General features: G+C 37.6%; 1 protein-coding gene across 1 annotated transcript; it reads left to right on the forward strand.

The window, feature by feature from the left end:
• The first annotated feature begins 27 nt into the window (after nt 1–27).
• SOCS4 (suppressor of cytokine signaling 4) lies at nt 28–23,000 on the forward strand. The gene is made up of 2 exons (XM_037054349.1): nt 28–282; nt 19,322–23,000. The coding sequence occupies exon 2, from the start codon at nt 19,411–19,413 to the stop codon at nt 20,734–20,736; it is 1,326 nt and encodes a 441-aa protein (XP_036910244.1). The 5' UTR covers nt 28–282; nt 19,322–19,410; the 3' UTR covers nt 20,737–23,000.
• Nucleotides 23,001–25,651: the final 2,651 nt, after the last annotated feature.

Consider the following 25,651-nt stretch of genomic DNA (forward strand, 5'->3'; position numbering starts at 1 on the left):
GAAAAAGCCGGTTGCTGGGGGACTGGGAAAGAAAGGGAGGGAGTCGAACTCGGAAGTGGTGGTAGCGTCGGGAGAGCGAGTGGAGGCGGTGACCGCGACGTCTCCGACGCGAACCCTGAGCTGAGGGGTGGGAACTTGCTGAAAGGCAATCGCCTTGTAGGACTTAGATGAGGTGCAGGAGTGGCTGGACCTCCCTCCTCCACCTCAGCAAGCACCCTGACTGATGGCGATGGTGATGGCGGCAGTTACTCGGACAGCTCCAGTTAAACTGCGCTTGGAGAGGTGAGTGGGGGAAGGGTGGTTGCTGCCTGCCCACCTATTGAGGTCCGCTCCTACCTTTCAGGCTCTCCTCACAGGCTACCATATCCGCGATCCTAAACAAGTCCAGCGCCTTCTCGGCGCTCGGCTGGAGAATGTGATCTTTGGGCATCTTCTCTAGAGTAGAGGAAAACGAGACCCTTCTCGACCCTTTAATCTTGGCATCCTTCGCGCCCTCGCCTTGTCATTTTTCTAGAGATAAAAAAGAAGGAAGACTTAATCTCAGTTTGATCCCTGGAGGTGTGGCGTGTAGATTAATGCATAATTTTGGAGACTCTACATAAATCCCTTAAGAAGAAAGTAACTTGCGTTCCTGTTCAGACCCCACTTAAAGTTCAGTGAAGTGCGTACTTGGATTTAAAGGAGGAGCTAGAACTAAGTTGTATTGTTGAATATTTCGTTCTGTCCATGCAATATGTGCTTAGGTCCTGGCCATTAAGTTTATGCTTTGCTTATGTCTTCACGTTATCCATGTTGGTAGACCGGTCTCCGATGAAAACCTTCACAAAGATTTTATGTGTGTGTGTGTGTGTGTGTCTGTGTCTGTAGTACCCACCGCTTAGTCTCAGTCATACCTTTTTATGACGTAAATGAGATGATTTTCTGTTGTAGAGATTTCCCCCATTGTTTTTCAATCTCGTTCCATTTTGAAAGGTTGCAAACACACAGCACGAAGTTAAGACAGTCATGGTACTGTTCTTACCGTTGGGGCATTTTGTAAAGGGTGGTTTTGAGTACTGGGGCTCCAAATAGGCTTGCTAGACACTGAGGTTTGGTATATGCATGAACAGAAAGAGGGATTGGCTGAAAAAGAACTTGGAATTTATGCGAAAATAATCTATTGCTGAATTCCCTTTAGAGGGAAAGATAACCTGAGACAATTCTTGAGTGGCTTAATGTTATTTGCAGATCATTTGTTTTTTAGATAGACTGATTTGCACATTTTTTATCCAAGTAAAAATCATTGGATAGACTGTAGGGTCAAGCTGAACGCTGACATTGTTCATTTCTATAATGAATAAATCTTGATGAGATTTCAGTGTAATACTATTCAGAGCTCAGCATAAGAATTTGCAAATTGAAATAAGAGTAATAACTATAAAATGCTCTAACTATAATATCTATAGTACCATTTGACTTTAAAATAATGAATGGTGTTCACACTTCTGTCCTTTCACTTTGCTTAGGTTAAAGAAAATTTTCCTTTACAAACTTCACAAGTCTGAAAGAGCTTGGGCCTTACAGTCAAACAGCCCTAGGTTTTCCTTTTGACTCTAACAGTTACTCTTTGTGTGACCCTGAATATGCTCCTCTACTTTTTCAGAATGTCAGATTCCTCTTCGCTAAAATGTAGGTGATACCTACCTCCATTGAATTGCTAGAGTATCACTGGATAGCCCTGGCTGGTGTGGTTCAGTGGATTGAGTGTCAGTCGGCCTGCCCATCAAAGGGTGACTGTTCCATTCCCAGTCTGGGGCACAAGCCTGTGTTGCTGGCCAGGTCCCCAGTAGGGGGCGCGCGAGGGGCTACCACACTTTAATGTTTCTCTCCCTTTCTCCTTCCCTTCCCCTCTCTAAAAATAAATAGTCTTCAAAAAAATTGTTTTTAGATTTCGCTGAATAGTGATTTAACTGACTCCATTTTAAATGAAACCACTAACTGTCCACCCAAAGCATCCCGTTAATAACACAAGACATTAATTAGTTTTGTACATCTGTGAATATCTCAATGTATCTCAGTCTTTTTGCTGCAGTGTTTTCACAGTTCCATTTCTGATTCAATCAAATGCCTGCAAACTTTAATATCTCCAGTGAATTTATGGTCTTCTTGAGGACAACAGACACTCAAATAAAATGTGCACAATGGTAGTGCAATAATGAAATGTATGTAACAAATGGTAGCAAAAATTCTAGTTATTTTAAGATTATATAGCAAATAGACAGTGCATGTCTTACAGAAGTAGGTAGCTGAAATGAACTCACTGAAAATAATGCTAGGGTCACAAATTCAATTGCAGTGAAGTGGGTTAGCTTTGCTCTGTTGTGACCTCTCAACATAGGTACCCTTAGGCTCAATAGTACCCTTAGGCTCACAAATATTGTTGGTCCCAAGGGCAGTAGGGTAAGAAAACATGAATATATTACCATTCCACTAGTATTATCTACATAAAAAATAATATCGTATAACCTTGGAGATTCGGTTTATCCAAGAGGCACATCAGTATTGCCTTATGGAAGGAGTTCTAAAAATATCTTTTCAATAAAATGTGTGTGTTATATAAAATGGTCATTCCTGTGAAAGATAAGAAATAAAAAAATATTTGCCTACTGTTTCTGTTGAAGTCTATCTATTTACTAAGTGAGCTTGCAAAACTACAAAACTTTTCTAATTAAAGTTTGGTTACATGCAACCATATTATTTTCAAAGAATTTAAAAGTTAAGACTTTTTCAAAAACAGCGTCTTTATTATCAGGAGAACTTACAGTGCTTTTTAGATATTCCAGAAGTGCTAAAGCCTCTTCAGCCTCAGTTTTATGAAGTCTGTTTTTGTGCAGATTTTCTAGCCTTATACGTAGGTAGCCTTTGTTTCATCTTTTTCCTTTTTGATCTTAATTTCATTACTTTCCCATCTTTCATTTTTTAGAAATTAGCTTCTACATGAAAAGTTGAGTAATACTAGAAAGCAACTAATATGTATTTTCATTAAGCCCACTGTATGCTGTTTTTGTGCATTTTAATCTTGGCAGTAAAAACATGAGGCAGCTGGCATTATCCAGATTTTACAAAGGGAATACTGAAACTAAAAAGAGGTTTTTAAAATCACTTGACTAGTAAGTGACAGAATCTTAATTTTAGCCCATGTTTGATGATGTAGCAGCTCATGCTATTTCATCTGTACCATGCTTCATATTAAATATAGTATAGTTAAAAACTGTAGATTATTATTTTTATGGAGCTTAAAACTTTGAAATTTTCTCTTTAGACTAACTTGCTCATACAGGAAAAAAAGACTGCAAGGGAACAAGCCAAAATGTCCAAGTTGACTGCTTCATTGAATTACAGTTGACCCTTCAATAGCTCTGGATTTAGGGGCCACAATCCCCTGCCCCCACATGCAGTTGAAAATCTGAGCATGACTTTTGACTCCTCCACAACTTAGTAACTAATAGCCTGCTGTTGATTGTAACCCTATCTATTAACACATATTTTGCAGTGTATGTGTGTGTGTATTCTTACAGTAAAATAAGCCAGAGAGAAGAAAATGTTAAGAAAATTATGAAGAGAAATCCATTTACAGTAGTATTCATATTTATTGGGGAAAAAATTGCATATAAGTAGATCCATGCAATTTAAACATGTGTTGCTCAAGCATCAACTGTTCTTCCTCTTTTTAAAAGAGTATGTATTGATTGATTCTTAGAAAGAAGAAAGGGGAGAGAGACAGAGAGAAACATCAATTAGATTTTTTAAATTTGTTTTTTCAATCCTCACCCTAGGATATGTTTATTGGGAGGGGGAGAAAGAAACATCAAAACATTGATGTGAGAGAGACATTAATTGGTTGCTTCTGGGCCCAACCATGGATCAAATCTGCATCCACCCCACAACCTTTTGGTGTACAAGACAATGCTCCCATCAGCTGAGCCACCCAGCCAGGGCAGAACATCAGTTTTCTGTTCTACCCACCTACGCCTTCAATAGTTGCTTCTTGCATGTGCCCTGACCAGATATGGAACCTACAACTTGGCTTAAGTGGACAGTGCTCTAATGAACTGAGCATCTGGCCAGGGATAGATGCTTTTTTTCTTCTAAAAAAAACTTTTCTGGGTGTTCCATATATTTTATAATGAGCATGTATTGTTCTTATAATTTAAAAGTTACAAGGAAAAATATATCTGTACAATCTAATTTATTCCCTAAAGTATTATAATAGTCTACCTTAAATATTCTGGTTTCTAAGATTTTGTTAAGGTTCTTCCACTTTTGGAAATCTGTGTACTGCCAACTCTTAGTTTTCTGCTCTCTCTTCATGCTAGATTAGCAATTTTCAACCTTTTTCATCTGTAACACATAAACTAATTACTAAAATTCTGCAGCACAGCAAAAATATATTTTTTGCTGGTCTGCGAAAAATAGGTATAATTTTAATTCTTTCACACTGGACAGTTATTGTTATGTTGGCTGTTGTTGTTTTTTTATTTGACAGTCTAAGGGAAAAGAGATCAGTACCCCTGACTTAATTGTCAGGCATGTTTTAAATATTCTTGAATCACACCATTTGAAAATCTCTGCTGTATGTTAACCTCCATCAGTTTTGGGTTACCAGACATTTCTCATTATCTTTAGTTAGCATGCTCAGGAAATATATACTCTTTTTTTTTAAGATTTTATTTGTCTCTCACACACCACCTACTTGGGACTTGGCCTGCAACCGGGGCGTGTGCCCTGATTGGGAATCAAACTGGCGACCTTTGCTTCACAGTCTGGCACTCAACCCACTGAGCCACACCAGCCAGGGCCAGAAATGTATACTCATTTTAGTATTTAGACCATATTAAGTGTTTCTTCAAAGTTTACTCCCCAAAAGAGGTTTGTGGTAAGTTTAATATCAGAAACTATTGCTTAAGCAGGTTACTTTTTTTTAAAAAAGATTTTATTTATTTATCTTAGAGAGGAAGGGAAAGAGAGAGGGAGAGAAATATCAATGTATGGTTGCCTCTCATGTGTCTGCTACCGGGAACCGGGAACCGGGAACTGGCCTGCAACCCAGGCATGTGCCCTGACTGTAATCGAACCGTGATCGTGTGGTTCGCAGGCCCACGCTCAATCCACTGAGCTACACCAGCCAGGGCGATAAGCAGGTTTCTTAACTGAAGGAATTCTTGGAACCTTTTGCTAAATATGCATCATAATCTTTCAAAGGAGAAGCATTTCCCAAACTTGTTTGGTAAAGAAACTTTTATTTCTCTAAAAGATGTATTAACATCTTTTAGGACTAATGTCTATAAGACTATGGATTGGGAAGCAAATTATTATTAGGAAAGTAAGTAGAGAAAGTGGGAGGAGAAGAAGCAGCTACGGTAGTACTAATTAATCATTCTTTATTTGTTTTTAAATCTGGTTAAGTCCCTCACTTGGTAGCATGAAAAAGGACACAGTTGACCCTTGCACAATATGGGTTTGAACTGCACAGGTCCACATACATGGATTTTTTTCAGTAAATATATTGGAAATTTTTTTGGAGATTTGTGACAATTTGGAAAAACTCAGAGATGAACTGCATATCCTAGAAAAATAGAAAAATTAAGAAAAGAATGTCAGGAATGCATAAAATATATGTAGATACTTAGTATATTTTAACACTATTGCCATAAAACATACACAAGTCAATTATAAAAACTTACTTAATTATAGAAAATTAAATAAAAACTTACACAAACATTTACAGACCATACATGATGCCATTCACAGTGGAGAGAAATATAAACAAATATAAAGATGCAGTATAAGTCATAGCTGCATAAAATTAACTATAGTACATACAATACTATTGTAATAATTTCATAGCCACTTTCTGTTGCTGTTACAGTGAGCTGTTATTGTGAATATCTGCTTAAAATGCTGTGTGATGTTCATCATCTCATTGTGAGCAGTTCTTCTCCCCAGTAAATTGCATATCACAGTAAAAAGTGATCTTGTGAGTCTCACATATCTTTCATCATATTTAGTGCAATACCATAGACCTTGAATAATAACATTGGGACCCGTATAAAGTTCCACTAGTGGTCCTGCAAGTGCTCCCAAGAAGCAATGAAAAGTCATGACATTGAGAGAAAAAGTTGAATTGCTTGATATGCATTGTAGATTGAGGTCTGCAGCTGTGGTTGCCCACCATTTCAAGATAAATGAGTACATATAAAAACAGAAAAAGAAATACGTGAGGCTGTTATTGCTGCTATGCCAGAGGGTGTGAAAGCCTTGCCCTTTTTACAAGATACTGTTTTATCTCCTATTGAAAATTAGGCTTTTATGTGGGTGCAGGATTGCTATAAGAAAGGTCTACCTACAGACTCTTACTATGATTCAAGAAAAAAGCAAAGTCATTATATGACAACTTAAAGCAAAAGGAAGGTGCAGTATCTAAAGTTAGAGAATTTCGTGCCAGCAAAGGATTGTTGGCTAATTTTAGAAAAAGATTGGCTAAAAAAAAATGTCAAGATAACCAGGGAAGCAGCTTCTGCCAACCAAGAAGCAGCAGACAAGTTCCCAGACGCCATTAAGAAGACCATTGAAGAGGACTTCCGCCAAGATGGAGGCATAGGTGGAAACACTGTGCCTTCTCCCACAACCAAGTTTCAAGACAACAAAGTTTTAGTAAACAGAAGCGCAGCCAAAACACAGAAAATGAAACTCTACGGAAGTCCGACAACAACAAACCATTCAGCCAGACCAGTAAAAGGGGCAGAGCCAGCAGCAGAGCAGGGTCAGGTAGGAAAGATCCCCCGACCCAGGCACACAGGCAACCGTGGCACAGATCCCAGGTGTGGGGTAGCAACAGGCGGACCCAGTGAGGGCGCAAGGCAGCAGGCAGGCTGACCGACCGTGGTCACGCATTCGCGCGCAGATAAACCAGAGAAGGAACAAGCAGTGAGACAGACCGAGCAGGCCCCAGCGGCCAGAAGCAGCAAAGGGGATCGCCATTGCCCCCCTTTGACCCCACCCCCACATACAGCGTCACAGTGACTGAGTTGCCCCGCCCTGGTGAACACCTAGGGCTCCACTCCTCATATGTAACAGGCACGAACAGTCCAAAACATGGCTCAAGAACTCACAGCCCTAGAGCCAATAACTCTAAGCAACCAAGAAATAGCCAACCTCTCAGATGCACAGTTCAAAACACTGGTGATCAGGATGCTCACAGAAGTGGTTGATTTTAGTCACAAATTAGAGGAACATATGAAGGCTAAACTAATTAAAATGAAGGGAAATGCACAGGAAACCAATAGTGATGGAAAGGAAACTGGGACTCAAATCAAGGGAGTGAACCAGAAGGAAGAAAAAAATGATCAAACAGAAAAATATGAAGTAACAAGAATTCAAAAAAATGAGGAGAGGCTTAGGAACCTCCAGGACATCTTTAAACATTCCAACATCCGAATTATAGGGGTACCAGAAGGGGAAAAGGAACAGCCACAAGTGGAAAACTTATTTGAACAAATAATAAAGGAGAACTTCCCCAGTCTGGCAAAGGAAATAGACTTCCAGGAAATCCAGGAAGCTCAGAGAGTCCCAAAGAAGGTGGACCCAAGAAGGAACACACCAAGGCACATCATAATTACATTAGCCAAGATTCAAATGAAGGACAGAATCCTAGAAGCAGCAAGAGATAAGGGGACAGTCACCTAAAAAGGAGTTCCCATCAGACTGTCAGCGGATTTCTCAAAAGAGACTTTACAGACAAGAAGGAGCTGGAAAGAAGTATTCCAAGTCATGAAATCCAAAGGCCTACAACCAAGATTGCTCTATCCAGCAAAGCTTTCATTAGAATGGAAGGACAGATAAAGTACTTCTCAGATAAGATCAAATTCAAGGAGTTCATCATCACCAAGCCCTTATTATATGAAATGTTAAAGGGACTTACCTAAGAAAAAGAAGATAAAAAATATGAACAGTGAAAGGACAGCAAACTCAGTTATTAACAACCACACCTAAAACAAAAGTAAACTAAGAGGACAGCTAGATCAGGAACAGAGCCATAGAAATGAAGATCACATGGAGGGTTAGCAACAGGGAAGTGGGAGGAGGAGAAGGGGGTAGAAGGTACAGAAAATAAGTAGCATAGACGGTAGGTAGAAAATAGGGGGGAGGGCAAGAATTCTATAGGGAAAATATAGAATCTAAAGGACTTGAGACACGTGGTCATAAACTAAAGGGGGAGGAATAGGGGGGGAAGGGTGTGCACGGTGGAAGGGAATGAAGGGGGGGAATAGAACAACTGTAATGGCATAATCAATAAAATATATTTTAAAAAAAGAAGACCATTGAAGAGAAAGAATATCTGCCTAACCAGGTTTTTTTTAAGTATATTTTATTGATTAAGCTATTGCAGTTGTCCAATATTTTTCCCCTTTGCCCCTTATGCCCCTTCCCCCCTTCCCTCCAGCAAACCACCCCCCCCCCCTTAGTTCATGTCCATGGATCCTGCATGTAAGTTCTTTGGCTTCTCCATTTCCTATACTACTCTTAGCATCCCCCTGTCTATTTTGTACCTACCAATTATGGTTCTTAATCCCCGTACCTTTTAGCCCATTCTCCCCTTTCCCCTTCCCTACTGCTAACCTTCAATGTGATCTCCATTTCTATAATTCCATTCCTGTTCCTGTTGTTTCCTTAGTTTATCTTTGGTTTTTTTTAGATTCAGTTGTTGATAGTTGTGAGTTTGTGTCATTTTACTGTTCCTAGTTTTGATCTTTTTCTTAAATAAGTCCCTTTAACATTTTATGTAATAAGGGCTTGGTGGTGATGAACTCCTTTAACTTGACCTTATCTGGGGAGCACTTGATCTGCCCTTCCATTCTAAACAATAGCTTTTCTGGATAGAGTAATCTTGGTTGTAGGTCCTTGCTTTTCATCACTTTGAATACTTCTTGCCTTCAGAGTTTCTTTTAAGAAATCAGTTGATGCCCTTGCTAATGTGGCTCAGTGGATTGAGCTCTGGCCTGTGAATCAGAGGGTCACTGGTTCAATTCCCAGTCAGGGCACATGCCTGGGTTGCTGGCCAGGTCCCCAGTTTGGGGTGCTTGAGAGACAGCCACACATTGATACTTATCTTTCTCCCTCTCTTCCCATCTCTCTAAAAATAAAAAAAAAATAGGTTCATCTTTTTAAAAAAGTTGGTAGTTTTATAGGAACTCCTTTGTAGGTTCAACTCTTCTCTTGTTGCTTTTAAGATTCTCTCTTCAGCCCTGGCTGGTGTAGCTCAGTGCATTGAGCACAGGCCTGCAAACCAGAGGATCGAGGTTCGGTTCCCAGTCAGGGCACATGCCTGGGTTGCAGGCCGGTTCCCTGCAGGCCAACTCCCAGCAGGGGACACACCAAAGGCAACCATACATTGATGTTTCTCTCCCTCTCTCCTTTCCCCTCTAAAGATAAATAAATAAATAAAATCAAAAAAAAAAGATTCTTCATTTTTAACCTTTGGCATTTTAATTATGTCTTGGTGTGGTCCTCTTTGGTTCCAACTTGTTTAGGACTCACTGTGCTTCCTGGACTTGTATGTCTATTTCCTTCACCAAGTTAGGAGAGTTTTCTTTCATTATTTTTTCAAATAAGTTTTCAATTTCTTACTCTTCCTCTTCTGGCATCCCTGTGATTCCAATGTTGGCTCATTTGGAGATGTCTCAGAGTCTTATTATTCTCTCCTCAGTGTTGTTTTGTTGTTGTTTTTTTAATTTTTGTTTCTTCATTCTGTTCTGGTTGACTGTTTATTTCTTCTTTGTATTTCAAATTGTTGATTTGAATCCCAGCTTCCTTCCCTTCACTGTTGGTTCCCTGTAGATTTTTCTTTATTTCACTTAGTGTAGCCTTCATTTCTTCCCTTATGTGTTTGCCATACTCATTGGGATCTTAAGCATCTTTATCACCAGTATTTCAAACTCTGCATTTGATAAATTAGCTATCTCCATTTCATTTAGTTCTTTTTCTGGAGTTTTGATCTCTTCTTTCATTTGGGCCATATTTTGTGGCCTCAATTGGCAGCCTCCCAGTGTTTGCTTCTGTGTATTGGGCAGAGTTGCTTTGACGCCATCTTGGCGTACCTGGTACATTGTAAGGGGCAAAGCCTTAGGTATTCATCAAGGTGGGGCAACCTGCTTCACTGCTCTGTGGCACTGGATGTGGGGGAAGGGTCTGAGAGGGAACAGTGCCACTTGTTTGCTAGGCTCTCGTCCAATTTCTAGTCACTCCCCCCATTTCCTCTATGTGACTGACACCCTTCTAGTTGCTTCCCTGGTGCTGAATCCTAGAGTGGGTGGGTTTGCACATATTGTGGAGTCCTGCAGGTCCTTTAAACAGACTCTCCTGAGAAACTGTCAATTTGCTCACTGCCCAAACCCCACTGGTTCTTTATTTTGCTGGTGCTGGAACCCTGGACTACGTAGTCCAGTCTGGGGCTGGAATGGCTTGCTTCCCAGGTGTCCCTCCTGGTTTTTACCCACAACAGGTGAATGTGGGACCCACCACCAGTGCTGCTGACACACTGCATCCTCTCCACTCTGGCTTCCTGTCTCTGCCCCTCTTATCCATCTGGATAAATATTTCTTCTTTAAATTCTTGGTTGTCAGACTCATACAGTTCAGTTTTCTGGCAGTTCTGGTTGTATTTTATTTTGAGATTAGTTGTGATCCTTTTTATGGTTGTGCAAGGAGGTGAAGTGTGTAAACCTCTGCCTCCATCTTGGCCAGAAGTGGCTGCCTAAACAGGTTTGTTTGTTTGTTTGTTTTTATAGAAAATTATTTTATCTTTATTATTTTTAATATTTTTTATTTAATTATTTTTCAAGTACAGTTTTCTGTCTATTACTCCCATCCTATCCCACCCCCCTAAACAGGTTTTTAATGAAGATCTAATAGACCCCACACCAGAGAAATTAGTAGAACATGACTGGATGGAGATGAGTGTTTCCAATCCAGAGCCAGATGATGAGGAAGACATAGAAGAAACGGCACCAGGAAACAGACTGACATTAGACAATCTGGTAGAAGGGTTTCGATTATTCAAGGTGGCTTTTGACTTCTTTATGATATGCACCTTTCCATGATAAGGGCACTGAAAGTAAAGCAAGTGGTGGGAGAAGGGTTGTTGCCTTATAGAAATAATGTTAGAGAAATAAAACAAAAATATCAGACAGAACTTGCGGTGTATTTTCTTAAACTTACGACAAATGTGCCTGTCGGACTTGCCTGCCCCCCTGCCTCCTCCGCCACTTCTACTTCTGCTGCCTCTGGGACAGCAGGGACAACCTTCCTCCCTTCCCGTCTCCTCAGCCAGCTCAACCTAAAGTCAAGTGTAATGAATAGTAAATAGTCATTATGTCACACACTTCATAAACTTACCAGTGTGTATGTGTGTGAGTGTCTTCTTGTGAGAATCTGTGTGGCAAGAACTGTGTGAGATGTTTCTGTGTAATCACCATCATCGCTTCAATGTTCATCATGTGCAGAACTTGTATTGCGAAGTAGATAGACGACCCTTACCTAGGCATAGGTGAGTGATACTTGATATATAATTACTAATGTTTTAACTTTCTTACTGTTTTATAATTTTGCTAAGAATTACATTACTGTACAGCATGCTTCTCATAATTGGAGAAACTGCTTATCAGTCTATCATCAGAAGTAAGTAGTTTGAAATATGTGTTTCTAATGCTGTATTGTGAATCTGACCGTAATACTATATACCATAAAAATTTTATAACCATTCATTAGTGTATATGCTAGGGTACTGTAAGTAGTGGTATCAATTACAGGAGACTACCATAGAGCAAAATTGTATTGCTGCTTCTTAACCAGTGTATGAATTTTTATACCTGCAAGTAAATATGAATTTCTATACATTTAATTTTTTATGTCTACTGTTTGTAATATATATAACACCTACAGTGTTTTATTATGTAAGAATATTAATGTAGGTACTGACAGACAATTCATTTTGTAAATGAGTAACATGAGCATAATGCTATCCATATATACAGCATAGTACTGTAAATCTAATTTGTCTTCCTATGACTTTCTTTCTTTTGTTGATTCTAGAGAGAGGGGAGAGAGGGAGAGAAACATCAAGGTGAAAGAAAAAGCATTGATCTGTTTGAAGTAACTTTTTAAAAAGTTTATGCTATGGAGAGATCATTTTAGGAAAAAAGATTTAGAATCTCCTTTACTACTACATAATTTTACAAAAGTGGATAAATATATATAATTTCACATCTTTACATTTAAATACATAGGAAAAAATTAAATCTCTTCCAGGAATTTGGCTAAACCAAAATTCTTAAAAATAAAAAAAAATCAATCACATACTCTAAATAAAAGTAACATTAATTTTTAGTGAGAATAAAACTATTTCCATATATTAAATTATTTATTTATTTTCAGAGCAGGGCAAAGCAACATTGATCTGTTGCCTCTTGCATGTACCCTGACCAGGGGCCAAACCTGCCCCAACATGTGTCCTAAGTGGGAATCGAACTCGAAACCCTTTGGTTTGCAGGACAACACCCAATCAACTGAGCCACATGGGCCAGGGCCTTGTGTGTTGAATGATTGTTATCCATAAGGTTGCTGGTCAATAGTAAGTGATTAGGAGTTAAGTTTTTAGAGAACCAAAAGTTTCAACTGCATGGGGAATTGATGCCCTTAACCTCCACATGGTTCAAGAGTCAACTGTACTTTAAAATATATACTGGAAAATGAACCTGTATTGCTTTTATAATGAGAAAAAAATTTTTAGTTCAGAGGTTTTTCTCATATGAACAAACGAGTTTTTCATATTTTTTCTTTATCATTCCAAGGAATTCATTTGTTATCTGTCCAATATATTCCATTTGTGGTACCTGAATATTTCCACCAAATCCAACACAAATATCAGACTATAGTCAAATATCACAAACTGTGAGCAGAATGCTTTCGAGGAATTTGGGGGTACATAGGGCGGGAAAACTTTGGAGTCATGGATTTGGTAAAGAAGTTCCTGGGCTGCATTACTATTAGAATAGTAATTTATTTGTGGATTTTTTATGTAATAAAGTATTATTTATAGGATCAAATTTATGGCCTGTCCACATGGCTCAGTTGGTTGGCTCATCGTACATACACCAAATGGTATAGGTTTCAATCCCCAGGCAGGTCACATACCTAGGTTGTGGGTTTGAACCCTGGGCAGCGCATGTATAGGAGACAGCTGATTGATGCTTCTCTCTCTCTCTCTCTCTCTCTCCCCTTCTCCCTCCCCCCGCCTACCCTTTCTCTCTTACCCTCTCTCTCTTATTCCTCCCCTTCCTCTTTCTCTAAAATCAATAAAAACATATCCTTAGGGATTAAAAATACTTAAATAGGATCAAATTTATTTTAATTTAGTGTTAACATGAAATTTGGTCTTTAAATGTACATTACCGTTGTAGACATACTAGTTGTTTAATGAATAATATATATGATAATGATCCTTTAGCCAACAGCATAGAGAATGTAAATGAATTTTCCAGATAAATTATATTTAACTGTTTAATTATAAGCTTTTTTAACAGTTTCTATAGAATACTTGATCTTAAAGCACCTTTCTGGCCACAGTAGAACTAAGTGTTATTGAAAGCTTTTATTAGTGCACATTGGCCGTGTTTGGTATTCATTCTGTTGTCACTGTCATTGCAGTTGGTGCTAGAACCGGTGACCGAATGGCTACTGAATCTGGGAACTAGCTTTTTTTAAAAGGCTTTTGTATAAACTTATTTTTTTAGATATTTGCCTCTGGCTCATTGAGAAATATTTTTTTTTTAAATGATGTCACTGTGTACTCTGCAGAGAAATGTAACTTAGCTGCCTTCATAAAAAATTAATTATTAAATCAAAAGCCAAAACAACCTTCTCCCAAGTGATTCTTTCACCCTTTTTTAAAACGAAAAGCTCTTTGCACCTACCAACAAAGATCTTTGATTTGTTAGCACCTTTCAAAGTATCTTTGATTTCTCTATTACATAAAATGGTAGTAAAGCCATCTTTTTAACATCTTTTGTCTTTTCTTTTACTTTACACAGTTTGTATAAAATTCCAAAAATACCTGAAACTAATAATATTGTATATTAGTTATACCTCAATTTAAGAAACAAAGAATGAACATAGGCTGTTTTTGAAAGGACTCATTCAGATTTAAAGCCCTGCACTTTTTTTACATTCAGATTTTACATGTAAGCAAGACACCAGTGTCTTTTTGAACTTATCTTTAGTCTTTAAAAATATGACAGAGTACTGGCCTGTGAATCAAAAGGTCTCTGATTAAATCCCCAGTCAGGGCACATGCCTGATTTGCAGGCCAGGTCCCTGCAAATGTCCGCATGGTTGGGGACATGCGAGAGGCAGCCATCTGATGTTTCTGTCTCACCTGCTCGTTCTCCCTCCCTTGCCCTGCTCTGAAAATAAATAAATAATTTTAAAAATATATAAAAATAGTTTTATTCTCACTAAAAATTAATGTTACTTTTATTTAGAGTATGTGATTGATTTTTTTTTTTTAAGAATTTTGGTTTAGCAAAATTCCTGGAAGAGATTTCAATTTTTTTCTATGTATTTAAATGTAAAGATGTGAAATTTTTATATATATTTATCCTCTTTTGTAAAATTATGTAGTAGTAAAGGAAATTCTAAATATCTTTTTTCCTAAAATGATCTCTCCATAGCATAAACTTTTTAAAAAGTTACTTTCTCAGTAATTATTAAGATGTTTCCTATACCATGAAGTGATCAGTTTTGTTCTATTTGCCTTTCCCTCTTTTTTCTTTCTTTCTTTCTTTCTTTCTTTCTTTCTTTCTTTCTCTCTTTCTTTCTCTCTTTCTTTCTCTCTTTCTTTCTCTCTTTCTTTCTCTCTTTCTCTCTTTCCCTTTCTCTCTCCCTTTCTCTGTCTTTTTGTTTGTTTTTTGTTTTTATTTTCGGGCTGGTGTTTGTTTTGTTTTTTGAAAAAACACTTATAAGCATTTAATGAGCTTACCTTCACGTGGCCTCAGACTACCAGAACTCATGGTCCCTTTCCTGCTGCCCCCGGCCCCCTACCCCCAAACCCAACGCCTTCGATCTTCTCTTCAGCTCTTCTGCTGAAGAATTTGGCCTTCAGGATGATAGGCTGCTTCGGGAGCTTTCCTTTCCCCAGATTTTGTGGTAGCCCTGTCACATCACCATCAAGGATAGGAGCAGCTCCAGTTTGGTTTTGGCAGCATTTACGTACTTACCTGTGTCTGCTCACTGACCAGGGTCCACCCACAGTTTTATCAAGGCTGCCAGGTGGGCAGAAGCTTTGGTTCCTCTTTAAGTGGTCATGCCTCATACCAACTTTCCCAAAGTAACCCGGGTGGTATTTGTCAAAGTTGATCCTGTGATGGATGATGCAAGCCACCAGCGTTACCTCAGCCTCCCAGGTGCTTGTGATGTGGTCAAGGCCGTGGCTCACATGGCCTGGAAATTTCCAAGTCTTCCTTAGTCTGGATGGCTGTCAGTGGCTGAGAGGCAAGAGGAAGGCCTCTTCTAATCTTTCTTAACATATCTGCTAAGTAGCTTCTAAGAGTCACCTGTTATCCCAGTAAAGCCAATCAAATTTAGAACACTTGTCACTTTGTCAAAGAAAAATGCATAATTCATCTTTAAAGCCCAAAACTTATTTAAATATTTTGCTCTGAGGTAGTTAGCAAACCCTGTGTTATAAAATTTCCATGACTGTATCTATTTACAAAGTATTATAAAGATTCTCTTATTTAAGATGATCTATTCCACAATTCTATTCCCGCAACATGCAAGCAGTGTGGTACACTGAAAGTGAGCAAGAAACGGAGAGGGTGCGATCCAGGCCCCAGCTCTTTGGGACCCCAGCTCTTCCCTCGGGTAGCACACCTACAGACAAGTAACACATCTGATGATGAGTGATTGAACATTGTCAGCCATACATCCAATACCAAAAACTTCAATTTTTCTAACTTTTAGACAAATAAAAATGGAAATAAATTTTATTTCTACTTTGAAAAATATCACATTAAATGACATTCTAATATGTCAATATGCCATGTTTTGCCAAATCAGCTTTTGCCACAGCAGTTTTAAACAGTAGGACTTCTGAAGCATGAACTCAGTTTTCTAGCAAAAGAATACCTATGTAAAGTTGATATAAAGCTATCATTCTTAGATTCAAAAAGATAATCAGAAGATTTTCTGTGCATTAACTCTTTAACTACAGGTAAATATATGAAAAATTTAGGGTGATGGTATTTTCACTTCATTTGATAGATACCTGCAGCATTAGCACATGCAAGAATGGTTAGTTAACCTAAAATCCAGGGAACTTGATCAATTGGTACCTACCATATACAAGTTGGTAAGTAAACATTGCCAAAGTAAACCTGCTAGGTTAGCATGTAAACTTGTATAGAGGAAGGCTGAGAATTAGTTCTCTGGGGGAAAAAGTCAAATTGTTTTGTAGCTTTATGGTCTGTTGAGTTTCAGCTATATCTGGCATAGCTGCCAGATCCTTTTTTTTTTCTTTTTTCATTGTTTTACTTTGAAGTACTAGTTATCCTCCTGAAAATTGTATTCTCTCATAAACTATGGTTTGCATTGGCTGAAGGCAGAGGGGTTCTGCTATTTCTTCAATAAGAGCTACTTGTCTAGAACTGGCTTAGGTGCTTTAATAAAACACTATCTAATAATGTTTCTTTTTTTCAAAAAGAGAAAATATGTTAGCATTTGTTGAGTACATAATACATTTAGAATCTGAGCTAAGTACTTTACATATATTATTTCATTTAATCCCCAACAGCCCAGTGAAATAGATAGCATCACTACCTCTACTTTACAGATAGAGAAACACGCGTCAGGGTCATGTAGCAGGTGTAAAACAAACCAGACTCAAACCACATTTGCAGTGCCTGCTGTCACTGCTGTGGAACTGCATCCTTGCTGTGTACGTGTGTAGAGATACTGAAAATGTTAAAAGTGGTTCCTGGGCGGTGGGATTATGGATGGTTTTTATGTTTTTCTTCACAACTTTTTCTACTTTGAATTTTGCACAGTGAGTATTACTTACTTTTTCAGTTTACATTCATCAAAATGATACATGCACCTAGGTTAAAAAATTAAGCTGAGAAGCTAAGAAACACTGCAGTTCTCTCCTGTCCATCCCAAAGGCATCTACTTTGAATTCTTTGAATTTTTTTCTGATAATTACCATCATATTTCTAAATAATATGTTTATGCTTTGATTTCTTGAGTCATCAGTTATTAGATTAGATATCAATTGAGTTGATATCTAAAAGAGGATTTACCTCTCTTTTAGTCTTGTTCTCTTACCATTCTTTTATTATAGTTATATCACAATTTTGGTAAATATTCACTGCTGAGCTGTGTGCTATATTTCATAACTCTAATTTCTTGTATAATGTTTGAATTTTTCTGTAATTAGTAATTACCTAATTCTCTTTCTATTGCTTTCATATGTTCTTAATTGCATTTTCCAAATTCAGTTCTATTTTTTTTTTCCTTAAAATCTGCTATCTGGGAGCCTTAAATCCTCGTGTGGTTATATGAATGACAAGCTCTCCAGCGGGTCCAGAGACCTCCCTTCATCATCATCTCAAGAATTCACTTTTCCTTTCCCCTGTGTTGAATATCTTGTTTCCTGTCTTGCTTCCTTTGTTTCGGCTTTATACCCTAATTTTAGAAGAGAATGTGGCCCTGACTTGTGTGTCTCAGTGGATTGGGCACTGATGTGCAAACAGAAAGGTCGCAGGATTTGATTCCCAGTCAGAACACATGCATGGGATACAGGCCAGGTCTCTGGAAGGGGGTGCATGAGAGGCAACCACACACTGATGTGTCTCTCCGTCTCTTTCTCCTTCCCTTCCCCCCTCTCTCTAAAAATAAATAAAATCTTAAAAGAAAAATAGAGGTAGAGAGCTTAGCTGTGATGTAGAAATGAAGGAAGAAATGACATAATTTAGAGGTAGCAAGTAGGCAAGATGGAGCTCACACCCATCGGAGTAAAGTTGGTCATATATCAGCTAAAATGCTGTTTTGGTAATTTTTTAGTAAGTAAAAGCACCAGGCGTTTCAAACTCTAGATGATAGTTTTTCCTCATTTTTGCCTCAGGTTAGCCTGATGCCTCTTCCCTGAAAGCTTGTGGCACCAAAATGTGAGTAGATGCTGAAATTCACGGGATGTCGAATGCCACCATTCCAGCTCCAAAAAGTTCATCATTGGCCAAGAACTTGTTCTTAGGAGTTTGCCTGAGCTAGGATTTCTTCAGTATATATTGAATCCTTCCCCAACCCAAGGGTGGTTAAGAAGCTCTACAAGAGAACATATGCCTGTCCTACTTTGAAAAGGGAAATAACTGTCTTACTCTGAGAACATAGACTCCTCAGACTAAAATTGATGTTTCTCAAAACCAGGGCCTCTGAGTCCCAAGGGAACTGGAAAGTCATAATGGGACTCAGACTTTCTCGTTCTCTTCCTCTCTCCTTCCGCCAGTTCCTTCCTTTCTGCCTTTCTTCCCTACTCTTTTTCTTTTCACCCTCTTCCCCTCCCTACCTCCCTTCCTTCTTTATTTCTTTTAATTTTCAACACTTCAAAACTTCAGTGGATATTTTATACTTCCACATGAAAAGAATAGCTAAAGAAAAATATTTGGGGGTGGTGCTGGAATTTGATAACCTGGTTATCTTAGAGTGATCTAAAACGTATGGTAGCTATTATTTGTCTTTTGTAAATAAAAATTGGAACCCCCCCCAAAAACACTACATTGGGAATGCTTATGTGGTGTTTATACTATTCAGTGGTGATTACTTATTTAATAAATTCTTAATAGCTTTAACTTAAAATTGTTCATATTTTCAATCAGTAGGAATAAAAACAAGAAGAACAAAGTGAAAGAATTGTGTGTATGGTAGTGACCTTTAAACACCAGCTTATAGATTTCCCACTGTCTCTTAAAATGAATTCAGTGGTCTACTGTGAAATGAAAAAATAAGGGAAAAAGCTATTGGCATAAGATGTATCTCAAGACAAGAAATTATTCACATTTTGATCATATATTTTGGCTAATAGAGGAAGTTTGGCTCTTTTATTTAAGTACTCCATCTTTTTCACATGAAAGTATAATTACAATTTTTCATCTTGGGTCTAATTGGGGTTTAATATGTAAACTATACAGTGTGAATGACAAATGATTAAAGATTCTCTTTTTCCTTCCTCTTAGGTACATGAACGTGCCCAGAAGAAATTTCCTTCCAGAAAAACTGAAAAAGCAATATTTATAACACTGGAATTTTTGTATAATTTATTAAAATGGCAGAAAATAGTGAAAGTAACAGTAAAAATGTAGATGTCAGACCCAAAACTAGCCGGAGTAGAAGTGCTGACAGAAAGGATGGCTATGTGTGGAGTGGAAAGAAGTTATCTTGGTCAAAAAAGAGTGAAAGTTGTTCAGATGCTGAAACAGTAAATGCTATAGAAAAAACTGAAGTTCCTTTACGGAGCCAAGAAAGAAAGCACAGCTGTTCGTCCATCGAGTTGGATTTAGATCATTCCTGTGGCCATAGATTTTTAGGCCGATCTCTCAAACAGAAACTGCAAGATGCTGTGGGGCAGTGTTTCCCGATAAAGAATTGTAGTGGTCGTCACTCTTCAGGGCTTCCATCTAAAAGAAAAATTCACATCAGCGAACTCATGTTAGATAAGTGTCCTTTCCCACCTCGATCAGATTTAGCCTTTAGGTGGCATTTTATTAAACGGCACACTGCTCCTCTCAATCCCAAATCTGACGAATTGGTAAGCACAGACTTGTCTCAGAGTGAAGTGAGAGATGGTCAGCTACAACAAAGAAGAGACCTGGAAGAACAGATGAACTGTTTTTCACATCCCAGTGTTCAGCCCTGTGTCATAACCACCAACAGTGCTTCATGTAGGGGTGGTCCTATGACTGGCTCTGTGATGAACCTGCTTTCAAATAACAGTATAGAAGATAGTGATATGGATTCTGATGACGAAATTATAACGCTTTGTACGAATTCCAGGAAAAGAAACAAACCCAAATGGGAGATAGATGAAGAAATCCTGCAGCTGGAAACAACTCCTAAGTACCACACCCAGATTGATTATGTCCACTGTCTTGTACCAGACCTTCTTCGGATCAATAACAATCCATGTTACTGGGGAGTTATGGATAAATATGCAGCTGAAGCTCTACTAGAAGGAAAACCAGAGGGTACTTTTTTACTTCGTGACTCAGCACAGGAAGACTATTTATTTTCTGTTAGTTTTAGACGTTATAGTCGTTCTCTTCATGCTAGAATTGAACAGTGGAATCACAACTTTAGTTTTGATGCACATGATCCTTGTGTCTTCCATTCTCCTGACATCACTGGGCTCCTAGAACATTATAAGGACCCAAGTGCCTGTATGTTCTTTGAACCACTTTTATCCACTCCTTTGATTCGGACCTTCCCCTTTTCCCTGCAGCATATATGCAGAACAGTTATTTGTAACTGTACGACTTACGATGGCATTGATGCCCTTCCAATTCCTTCTTCTATGAAATTGTATCTGAAGGAATATCACTATAAATCAAAAGTTAGAGTACTCAGGATTGATGCACCAGAACAACAATGTTAGGTAGAGGGTAGGAAGAAAGGAATTTAAATATTTTATTTTTGTTAATGCTACTTTGAATTTTTCTACAAGGGCAGTTAGGGTCCAAAATAAACCTCTGCCCTAAATTTTGCTTCCAGATCAGTTTATTTTTCTTACGATACACTAATTGTTTAAGGTTACACACTAAGGGTTAGTGGATATTTTTGACCAGGCGTTTGGTTTTTGTTTCTATTATACAGAATGTATACTTAACTTTTTTCTTTTCTTAATTGTAATTTGCATATGATCCAGGGATATTTGAATTTGGTAGGCATTGTAAACACAGTTAAAAATCTGTATTTCATTATTTTCTTTAAAAATAGCCCTGTGTCCTTTCCTACGTGTAAAATGCTTTGTCAGCCTATGCCAGTGGCATTCTATACATAAAATATGGTTTCCTCATCCCCCTTTTCAGAGTTGTTTTTAAATTCTTCAGTAAGCTGAGTGTCGTAATTCATAATCTATATTAATGTAATTGACTTTAGTAATTTATTAATAGGGGTGTTAAAGTTAACAAAATGGCTTAAATCAAATTTGTGTTTTTATGTAAAATATTACCTATAAAGCAGGATTACTAAATCTGATCAGTAAGAATCAGATGAGAACATGACATTTTTGAAGGTGAATTTATTCTACAATATGGCATGGTCATTTGTTACTCCTTGAATAGACCTCTTGGAACCTAGAAGAGTTACCATCTTCAGAACCTAAATATTGTTCCTTTCTCACTGGGAGCTTTCTAAATAATGACAGCACTATTAGTAAGTAGTAGGTACTAAAGCACTAAAGCAACTGTGCGGTTGTCCTGCATTGACTAATGAACTGTCGCTCCTACTCAGCTCTTTTATCAAAACTCTGAGCCTGTTATTTGGGGAAATGCCACAGTTCATAAACAACCACAAATTTTCATTGGTCCCTATGTAGTTTTTCATTATTTTAAATTGAGCTTGAGTAAATCTTCAAAAGTAAACACAGAGCTTATTATTTAGGAAGCTTAATATTGTTTTTGACCTTCAGCTTTTGAGTAATTATTTTCAGAGTTAACATGTTTTATTGTGGCTTCAAAAAGAGGAAAACATTTTGAGAGCTACATGGCTTATGCCATACTGAACAGTAGTGGGCAACAGGTGTAATATTTTAAATTTACTGTCCCAAGGAGAGGAAAGCATTTTTAGAAACATAATTATTTCAATACGAGATAAACGAAGTGATATTTATCCATCCCCTTTTTTAAAGAACCAGTGAATAATAAATTTCCTAAACAGTTGTTTCTTCTGATGAGCTATTTACCACTTTGTAAATTGCCATTTTTAGTATCATAGTAATTAATTTCTTGATGCTAGTTTAGGTCTACTAGGAAACAGATTCTACCTGGGTTGAAAGAAATTTGACCCAACTTTCTAAGTTAAAACAGCTGTTTCTTAAATATCAATGCTTTTATGTTGAAGTAGCATTTCTCTTTTGTGCAGTTCTGCTGCTAATGTAAAGATGCCATTTGTTCAATAATAGTATTAAAATACATTTTTAGTAGTTACCACAAAATTAAACCAAGAAAATCTGTTCCCATTATCTTCTAGCATTTTTTTTCTCGGTGATCTCAAGACTGTCTCAAGCTCAATGAAAGGTAGCTCCTAGACTAGTACCTCTCTCAGCAGTGATGAGGCACAGAATCTCAACACCAATGTCAGGATAAATATCTCTTCTAAAGAGATATTTCCCTTTTACAAAAGAAGAGTCTACTACTACCTCATCTTTATTGAGGCACTTTTATAGATCACTGAGAAGCTTATCTTACCAATATAACATTTCCTAAATACTCATCTTTGATGAAAGAAAACTAATAGTAAGGTAAGACTACCCATGGTTATAATTTTTTTATCAGAATTTGATAATGAGACTTTTTGTTTCTATGAAACAATTATTTTAAATATTTTTCTTTAAAAGTAATTTTTTATTGGTACAGAAAAACCCAAGGGATGACAAACTAACAAATATTCTGTTAAAAGGTAATTTTATAAAGAAAAATGAAGCATAATTTTGTTTTATAATGGTAAAAATTAGTATTTATATAAAAATCAAGATCTAAGTAGCTTTTCATAGAGTCAAACTGGTTGTGGTGTATTTTCTCTGGCTTTCTTATTTTCTCAACTTCAATTAGTAGCTGTTAACATTTTCAAAATACTGCCATGTATATATCCTTAATGTAGATGATCTAATAAATGAGAGCAGGAATAGTCATTTACTCTGAAATGGTTTGTATAGTCATTTACTCTGAAATGGTTTCCCTTGGTATTTGCTACAGTAAAAAGAAATCTGGAAAGTAGAAATATAAAAGACGAGAAGAAAGTTGTTTGCCATGAAGGAAAAAGAAAAGAGTAACAAATCCATTTTTTAAAGCACTGAGCAATCGGAATTTATAGAAGTTAATCACTTGGTCACTTTGTGAGGACATATTTGGAAGAAAATCGAATATTTAGAAACTAATACATTTATTAAAAATGAAATTATGAAATATATGAGTAAAATGAGTAAGTTTTCAGAGGAACAATGTGGGAAGATACCAATATATCCATAAATTTTGTAACACTTAAGGGATTGTGATCATTTGAAAAGTAAATTCTGGAGTTGAGAAAGCATTCAGAATGGTGGAAATGTGTAGAGCTTATTGGTAAGAGGATGAGGCTAAAAGAAACATGATAAAATATTAAAATGAAGAATTTGGGCTTTACCTCAGGGAAAAGCCTTGGCAGTGAAAGGGAGCTACTTCATCGCTAATAGCTGGTCTGGACCAGACACTTAACTGTGCTTCGGGAACCATCCTGCGCTAATCAGGAAGTAAAGTTGACTTTTCTATTTCCCTTGAAGCTTTTCGAACATAAACCCCCCTGTTTTAAGCTACAGCACCTTGACTCATACTATAATTCCTAAAATATGCTGACGGGCTTTTTTAGGTTCCTTGAGCATTTTTGTAAGAAGAATCATGTATGATGTTTCTATAATCATGCCATTCACTTAAATAATTCATAAAGGGGATGGTTTAATTTAAAGGAAGACCTAATAGGAAGAAGTTTAAAGGAAGCTTTTAGTCAGCCTGTGGCTAGATTTATTGATTTGGTGATCAGACCTGTGTTCTTTCCTAAATTTCTGCTGATGGCAAACTGGTCAAAGAGTGGCATTCAGTTAAAGTTTTGACTTCTTTTATAAATAATAATACAAAGAATGTCTTAGAAAATAGGAATCCTTTAAAAAGTAGAGCAAACGTGGCAGTTAGGATTCATCATTATACACATTTCATTTCTTTTTATAAGAAAAAACCATTATCATTTATTCATGAGCCAAGTCCATTAAGAAGATAAATCAAGTTATCAGCTTCCTGTCTCTGAAGTTTGGATCATTTTATAGATCCACACAATAGAGAGCTTCCTTCCTATGAAACAAAAAACCTTGAGACCTGACTCATGAATATATGCTTAGTGTTTATTTTTTAAATATGTTTTATTGATTATGCTATTACAGTTGTCTCATTTTCTCCCCTTTACTCCCCTCCCCCCTGCACATCATCTGCCACCAGCATCCCCCGCTTTAGTTCATGTCCATGGTCATACATATAAGTTCTTCAGCTTCGACATTTCCTTTGCTATTCTTAACCTCCCCCTATTTTCCACCTACCATTTATGCTACTTATTCTCTGTATCTTTTCCCCCACTGATAACCCTCCATGTGATCTCCATTTCTGTGATTCTGTTCCTGTTCTAGTTTGTTTTGGTTTTGTGTTAGGTTCAGTTGTTAATAGCTGTGGGTTGTCATTTTACTGTTCATATTTTTTTTCTTCTTTTTCTTAGATAAGTCCCTTTAACATTTCATATAATAAGGGCTGGGTGATGTGGAACACCTTTAACTTGACCTTATCTGGGGAGCACTCTACTGCCCTTCCATTCTAAATGAAAGCTTTGCTGGATAGAGCAATCTTGGGTGTAGGTCCTTGCCTTTCATGACCTGGAATACTTCTTTCCAGCTCCTTCTTGCCTGTAAGGTCTCTTTTGAGAAATCCGCTGACAGTCTGATGGGTACTCCTTTTTAGGTGACTGTCCCCTTATCTCTTGCTGCTTCTAGGATTCTCTCCTTCATTTTAATCTTGGCTAATGTAATTATGATGTGCCTTGGTGTGTTCCTTCTTGGGTTCACCTTCTTTGGGACTCTCTGAGCTTCCTGGATTTCCTGGAAGTCTATTTCCTTTGCCAAATTGAGGAAGTTCTCCTTTATGATTTGTTCAAATAAGTTTTCCACTTGTTGCTCTTCCTCTTCCCATTCTGGTACCCATATGATTTGGAATTGGAACATTTAAAGACGTTTTGGAGGTTCCTAAGCCTCCTCAGTTTTTGAATTCTTGTGTCTTCATTTGGTTCTGGTTGAATGTTCCTACTGCTCCAAACCGTTGATTTGATTCCCGGTTTCCTTCCTGTCACTGTTGGTTCCCTGTAGATTTTTCTTTATTTCATATAATGCAGCCTTTGCTGCCTGGGTCATCTTTATGCTGTTGAAGTACCCAGTGAGTTCCTGGAGCATCCTGATTACCAATATTTTGAACTGTGAATCTGATAGGTCAGCTATGTCTTCGTCACTTAGTTGTTTTTCTGGAGCTTTGAACTGTTCTTTCACTTGGGCCTTTTTTTTTTTTTCAGTCTCAGCCAGCCTGTTATGTATAGTAAGGGACAGAGCCTTAGGTGTTCACCAGGGTGGGGTAACCCATGCGGATGTGTTGTGATGTTGTATGTCGGGGAGGGGTCTGAGAGGGAACAATACTGCCAGCTTAGCTCTCAGCTGGCTTTCAGTCACTTCCCCTGCTACCCGTAATCAAATTGGGTTCACTTGTGTACGTTCTAGGACCCTGTAGGTC

The sequence above is a fragment of the Sturnira hondurensis genome, unplaced genomic scaffold, assembly GCF_014824575.4.
Source record: "Sturnira hondurensis isolate 20B ecotype Veracruz unplaced genomic scaffold, ASM1482457v3 Scaffold0008196, whole genome shotgun sequence".
In the NCBI taxonomy this organism is placed as follows: Eukaryota; Metazoa; Chordata; class Mammalia; order Chiroptera; family Phyllostomidae; genus Sturnira; species Sturnira hondurensis.